Below are 7089 nucleotides of genomic sequence, written 5' to 3'. Positions count from 1 at the left end.
ATTTTTTTTAATAATTACAGTCTCGCTGGAGAACTCCGGTCTGACGCACGCGGGTTCTCGCGTTATTTCCTTTTCACTTCTCGTGTGTGTTTTGTTGTGAAACGTAGTTTGCGGACCAGACAGAGCTGTCGGCGATTCTTCCTATTGTGAAGTCATGCAATGTGAAACCCCCTGTCGCCGATCCATCGTGCAATGTGAACACAGCAGCAACTGAATGCTACCCCAGATAGTCACGCTGTGTGAAAACAACGGCGATCCGACGAGTTTGAAAATCGTGCAGTGTGAACTCGGCATTATGTCAATCTTCAGATCATATCATAGTACATTATTTCAAACAACTAAATCCATGAATCCTAAATCCTAAACTTTAATCAATTTTCCCCCTTATTGTTTTAATAAGGGAAAAGTGCTCCCTTTGCCTGACCATGGTTATCACTGGGACAGAGAGCAGGATGTAGATGACAGCAATGTTTGTGCGCTTTTCATGTGTACTCGTATTGCATGTAAATATACAGGCAACTGCATTAACAATTTATTTATTTTTTCTTTAGGAGTACTTACTGTATTTTCACTGTAACATGCCCATGCAATAACTACTGTGATACTGAGACAATTTGTATATTCTTGAAGTTGACTGCATTTAAAGCACTCTTATTAATACTAATATAGACTGAAATTTTATATTCACATTTTAACCACAATAGCTCTGTCGCAGCTAATGATAGATGCACAGATGTTCAAATGATACAGAACGCATAATTTCCAAGATGAAAAATTGTCACCTTTATTATGAACAACATTCCAGAGTTTAACAAGTGAAATACCTGCTAGAATTATTTTATTTTAACGCATATTTACACGTATATCTGAGATCTGAATGCTGACAGCAGAGACTACTCTTCAGAAATCAACAACATCCATTTTTAATCGACTGATTTGAGTAAACATCTGTTCTGATATGATTCAGATGATAACTTATTACATACTAAATCTGATGATGTCGAATGTAAAAATCAGAGGGCTGGGTTTTGGAGGCAGCGCAGACTACCAGGGTTTAGTTTAGTTTAGTTTTTTTTTTTTCTTGAGCCTGACAGGAATAGAGGGACCATTTTGCTCTGCTGTGTATCTATTATGGCAATGTCAAAAATATTATGTACATATTTAAAATGATACAGAATAATACATTTAAATCTTTAGTTACAAGTACAGTTATGAGCATTGTGACGATTGTGATATTGCACAACTATTTGTTGGAAAAGTGCAGAATACTTTGTACAGAACGCTGAACTGGTTGACAGAACTGAAAAGAAATAATAAATGTGCCACACCTAATAGCTGTAAAAAATAAGACACTTGGGGAAAAAAAAAACTTACCAAAAATAAAATCTCAGTAAAAGAAAATATACACAGTGTGCAAATGACTTGGCATAGACAAACAGGGGAAAAGGGGAGAGCCCCATTTAAAAACAGTCTGTTGCGCGTAATGGAGCATGTTGATGAGAAAGGATGACGTTAACATCCATACACATCCACACGTAATTCACTGACAAATTCACCTTAGTTTCCTCTCTATACAATACAATCTTTTTTTTTTCATTATTAGCAATATAATATATTTTCTTGAGCTTTCTTTTTTAAATGTTTTTTTTTTTTGCCCATATTGACTATGGGAGGTGATATCGCACCATTTTTTGCAGCGTGCATCTTTAGTCCTCAACTGTACGGTGGCAGGGGAAAGGGGCGGCACTTCCTGTTCTGACTGACCAACAGTAGCTTAGCAGGAGGTTGAGTGGCATGCTTTCCCAGAGTAGGCTGGTGAAACTGAATGGTGAATGTGAGTAGTGGTTTATTCCAAGGTGTTGAGGGGGCGTGGCTTTACCGAGTCGAAGAGAGCACGTGACCCGGTACCCAGCCCTCTGCAGCAGGCGATTGGCTGTTTGCAGGTCGGTAAACCAGGCACATGTTCTGCTGATTGGACGCCAGGATCTGTACCTTCTCACCAACTACCACACAGATCTCGTCCTCCTTCACGGCATTGTAATCCTGCGTCACTAGCACCAATGACAGGCCGTTACACTCCCCCTCATCCAACTCCTGGAAACACAAAAACGAAACATCTGAAGATCACAAAACATGAGACTAAACATTCTGATGAAGAATATACATGGGTTGAAAATATCGCTTTTAATCCATTTTCATTTTGATGAACCGATACTGGTTCTTAAATCCCAAAAATCAATCTTTTATCTACGCTGTTTTCAGTTGATGCATGAATAAAACTTAACTAAAGATTATTTGTAGCCCACCTCCCATCCAATAACTCACAATAGGCTTTGAACTTTGTTACTTTTGATATGAAACAAAGTCTCAGCTTTCAAATTCTGTCAATTTTATTATGAAATTCAAACAATAAATACAGTTTTGGCGCACTTTGTCACCACCTCAAATCGGGCGGTGGCCCTAAAACGCACGTGAACTGATCATCTCTTCCTCTTTACTAGTAGCTGCAGCACAAAATAAACATGAATGAACACCAGAAGGTATGCTGAAAGATACAGTACAACTTACAGAAATGTATCATGTCTCATGTAATCTCTTAATCAGTTTTAACTGAAATAGATGTCAATTAAACCGTTTGTAAACAATGTCACGTACGTTACATTTACCTCAGAAATGCCAGTCCATAGCTAGCTAGCTAGAAAAATTAACTCTAGAAAGAGCATTTAGCTAAATATGCATATTACATATTCATTTTAGTTCTACATAACCTGTTCTTCAATATTTAATATATGTTTAAATAAATCCATAATAAAAACAAGTTTTTATGACAGCCAACCTGTTTATATTAAAAAAAAACAAATGTTTATATTTCAAAAAATGAATTGGAGTAGAGATGTGATTAAAACGCTTTTATAGATGTTATAAAAAATGCCTTATGTGCAATTTAAATGTATTCAAATCAGTTGTTAATTTTAACCGTTATTATTACAGATTACAGTAATTTACTGCATTACAGTTTATAGAGATTTTTTCCCTTGAGAACGTTGCCTTATATTCAATTTGATTTCTTCTGGCTAGAAATATCTCCAAATTAATCAAATCAAGATCGGAGTAGAATTGAATTGCAAGCTTGTGAATTGAAATCAAATCATTTTTTTTAAACAAATTAAATACATTGACTTTAACAAATGTCCTTCAATCATACGGTCGAACACTTCTGACAAATCAGGACAAAGCTTCACACAGAGGAAAGTCTGTTCCTCACTGTCAACCTTGACCTGGCATGAGAAATAAATAGCTGGGTGAAAAGCTTACAGGACAAAGCTTCACACAGAGGAAAGTCTGTTCCTCACTGTCAACCTTTGACCTGGCATGAGAAATAAATAGCTGGGTGAAAAGCTTAGACATTAAAAAATAAAAAGTAGCAAGCAGCTCCTTCAGTCTGGTTTTCAGTGACCGTGTGATTAGGGACACAGAAAAAAGCAGGGTGTGCCAAGGCCAAGATACAAGCTCACCAGCGAGAGAGAGAGAGACTGCGGCGAGAAGAAAGAGAACAAGAAAGACAGAAAGCGAGAACAGAAGAAAGAGACCCTGCAGAGAGGAGAAACAGGTACAGAACACGGGCAGAGCTGGAAATCTAGGCCATTCCCCCCACTAAGAATAACTAGCAGGCATCTCTCCTCCCCTCAAAGACAATTAGAGTGGAACTTCACAGCACTGCAGCACGGGCACATCCAGTTCAGCAAGGAGACGCATGCACAGACTGCAGCGACTAGTGTAGTGTGAACCAATTATGTTTAATTACATCTATCTGGCCTGGATGAGACGCTAATTAAAATGGTCTGGGTAACTAATTGATTTAGTTAGATTACACAATGCTGTTTAAGCACAGAATGCTATTGAGGTAATTGGTCTCCTGTCACACAGGCTTTCACTCTAGAGCATTTGCTGTGGACAAAAGTTAGACGTCAGAGTTCAGATCATTTAGTAGGTGTGAAAGTGGTGAGAAAGATGGTTAGGTGCAAGGCTTTTAACCTTTTTGATGCTAAAGACCCCAAAATATGATGAGCCCCCTAAAATATATGAAGGCAGCTACACTACCATTAAAAAAAAAATATATATACTTTCCGTAATATATATATATATATATATATATATACTTACTTTTATTCATCAAGGACACATTAAATTGATCAAAAGTGACAGTAAACACTTACATTGTCACAAAAAACTATATTTTAAAAGAATGCTGTTCTTTTGAACTTTCTATTCGTCAAATAATCCTGAACAAAAAAATTAATTATTTTCCACAAAAGATGTATTAAAATGGAAAACAGTTATTTTAAATTGTAATAACATTTCACAACATTACTGTTTTTACTGTTGATCAAATAAATGCTGTCCTAGTGGGCATACATTTTTTTTTTTCATTGTTTCCTACCATCATGATGGAATTTATCAACAATCAGAGCACTTCCTTCTTACTTCTTACTCCTTCTTACTACCTGTGAGCAATTTGATTAATTCATTGTTATATATGAAGTTTTTTTTTCTAGAAAATGTATAAAATATTGCTAACTGATTGACAGTCATAGTTATTAATTGATGTGCGATTTATGTAATATTCTGAATCATGCTCACCTCCTCTACATGCTTATTGGGCTTGTGGGTGGGGCTTCCGTTGGGGGCGGTGTTGGGTTTGAGGGGGGTGGAGGGGTGAGAGGACGAGGAACGGCTGCTATTGGACAGCTGCCTGCTCAAAGAACCTCCACTCTCTTTTTTCTGGTACTCCTGAGGGTTCTGGAGAGCTGATGAAAAACAGACGAGGAGCAGGTTATGAATGAACCAGCAACTGAAGATACCAACTGCCACCTTCATAATGCGCTCACCCGTGAGGAAGTTGATCTGCATGTCCAGCAGTTCTCGGATGCTTTGAACCCACTCTTTCTTGATGTCGATGTTAGCGGCCTGTAGCGTCAGTCGTTCAGATGAGCCACGACATGACAGCACAAACTTACAGGGGTCGCTGTCCACATGTTCCTCCATGCTCAGGTAGCTCACCTGCACAGGTCAACACACAAATACAACTTTTAAGACTTTATTTCAAGTTGGGTATTTTGTTTCTTACCGAACTTGTATCAACTTGTGCTGAATGTACCTTGATGCTCTTTTTAAACTGGTACCCTGGTGTTGACGAGCCCTTCCGAAGCAGCTCGCTGAGGATGACGATCTGTTCGAAGAGGAACACTCTGCGCTCTTTACTGCGGGACAGAACGCCAGAGTCCTGCTCTGTCACAAAGAACGTGTCCTGCTGCAATAACTTCCCCTGAGCTGTCAACTTCCCCTGTGCAAACAAACATAAGCAATCCTAAACAATCATCAAAGCACTGATAGATGCAGTATATCTGCACCTTTTCATCGCCTGATATTTCAAGAAAGTCAAGGTTATGTACTTCTGTTTCTGTGGTTTTCCAGCACTGCACCTCAGACAAACTGTCTGAATTTTTGAAAGCAGATTTGGTTGTAGAATGGTGTGTGTGTGTATATGTGGCCTGTGCATCTGTGTTACTGAAGCTTGTTTCCGCCACAGAATAAAAAATAAAAAAGATAATTGCAACTTTTTATCTTACCATTCCGACTTTTTTTCTCATAATTGCGAGTTTATTTCTCTTTAATTATAAACTCGTAAGTACACCTCCTAATTTTGAGGGGTTTTTTTTACCTCAGAATTGTTATAAACTTGCAATGACGAGTCGACATCTCGCAATTCTGACTTTTTTTCCTCAGAATTCAGTTTACATCTTACAAGTGTTTTTTTTTTGTTTCTGCCACAGAGTAAAATCTAAAAAAAGCAATTGTGATATATTGAGTTTATTAATTTTTACTTTTTTTCCCCTCAGAATTGTGAGATATAAACTCAAAATTGCAAGAAAAAATTTTGCAATTACCTTTTTATTTTTTTTATCCTGTAGCAGAAACAAGCTTAAATACTTTGTGACTTTTATGCCATCTTTAGGTAGCAGTTTACACTTCTTGGATGCAGCTTGTGCAATTTTTCAGGACTTTCTCTCTTGACACATAAAATAACTGCATTTTTCTGCATTACTATTTGGAACTTCATTAGTTTGTTAGTCCATTACGTCAAACTTACAGCTGATTGGTCCGTTGTTAGTGAACATTCCAGTTAAGGCAAACTGAAGTTTCAGTATAAACCTAATGTGTTAGCATAATGATAGAACTCTATTATTACACTAATAGATGTATCAAGTTTCTTTGAGAAATTATCTGTCAGTGTAATTTTACATTGGCACTCACTGCTTCTGGCAGTCAACCAAATGTAACTCACCTTTGTGACTACATTTGTAATTGTAATAGTTATAGTTATGTACCTCAAAAGAGGTGATTTTACCTCGTAGCCCTGCAATCGTCCAAGATTCATCATGTCGTTACATTGTTTGGGCACCAGGGACATCAGCTCAACTGCTTTCTGCAGGACAGAAATTAAAGACCAGCAATGTCAAAACATGACAGGACACTAAAGATAGAAGTGTATGTGGTCTATAGAATTTATATATATTAATATAGAATTGCTTTAGTGACCTACCTCTGTCTCTTTACAGTCCAGACCTGCTTTAGTGCTGTACTTCAAAAAGTCCTTCAAATAACAAATAAAACAAAGAAACTTAAAATAGGATAATAATCTGTCCATATAGCATTGTTATTGTTAAATAAATAAATAAATGTATGTATATATATATATATATATATAATAAAAACAGGGCCACCATGCAACCATGCAAACTGTAATAGACTGAATGAGGACAACGTTCAGAGTGATTTATGAAAGCATATTTGTTCCTTCAAGGCTTGCTGTGCAGAGCATATGTTTATGCACAGCTTTAGTGAGAAAAGGGTTTACAATTCAATAAACACACACTGTTCTGACTCTTATTTTATTAGTTACTTAAAGGGGTCATATGATGCTGCTAAAAAGAACATTATTTTGTGTATTTGGTGTAATGAAATGTGTTTATGCGGTTTAAAGTAAAAAAAACACATTATTTTCCACATACTGTACATTATTGTTTC

At 36.9% G+C, this 7089-nt stretch overlaps 1 protein-coding gene across 1 annotated transcript in view; it reads right to left on the bottom strand.

Moving 5' to 3' along the window:
• Nucleotides 1–833: 833 nt before the first annotated feature.
• LOC107705539 (kalirin-like) overlaps nt 834–7089 on the bottom strand; it is a 93587-nt gene continuing 87331 nt past the window's right edge. Inside the window, exons 45-48 of the mRNA XM_016508848.1 lie at nt 5159–5344; nt 4890–5061; nt 4642–4808; nt 834–2094 (exon numbers count right to left, since the gene is read on the bottom strand). Coding sequence (XP_016364334.1) covers nt 1876–2094; nt 4642–4808; nt 4890–5061; nt 5159–5344 — 744 coding nt within the window. The 3' untranslated portion in view covers nt 834–1875. The remainder of the gene's footprint in view (nt 2095–4641; nt 4809–4889; nt 5062–5158; nt 5345–7089) is intronic.

This window comes from Sinocyclocheilus rhinocerous, unplaced genomic scaffold (assembly GCF_001515625.1).
Source record: "Sinocyclocheilus rhinocerous isolate Xijiao unplaced genomic scaffold, SAMN03320098_v1.1 scaffold504, whole genome shotgun sequence".
NCBI lineage: Eukaryota > Metazoa > Chordata > Actinopteri > Cypriniformes > Cyprinidae > Sinocyclocheilus > Sinocyclocheilus rhinocerous.
Note: the sequence above shows the minus strand (reverse complement) of the source record. Positions and strands in the feature narration are given on the sequence as shown.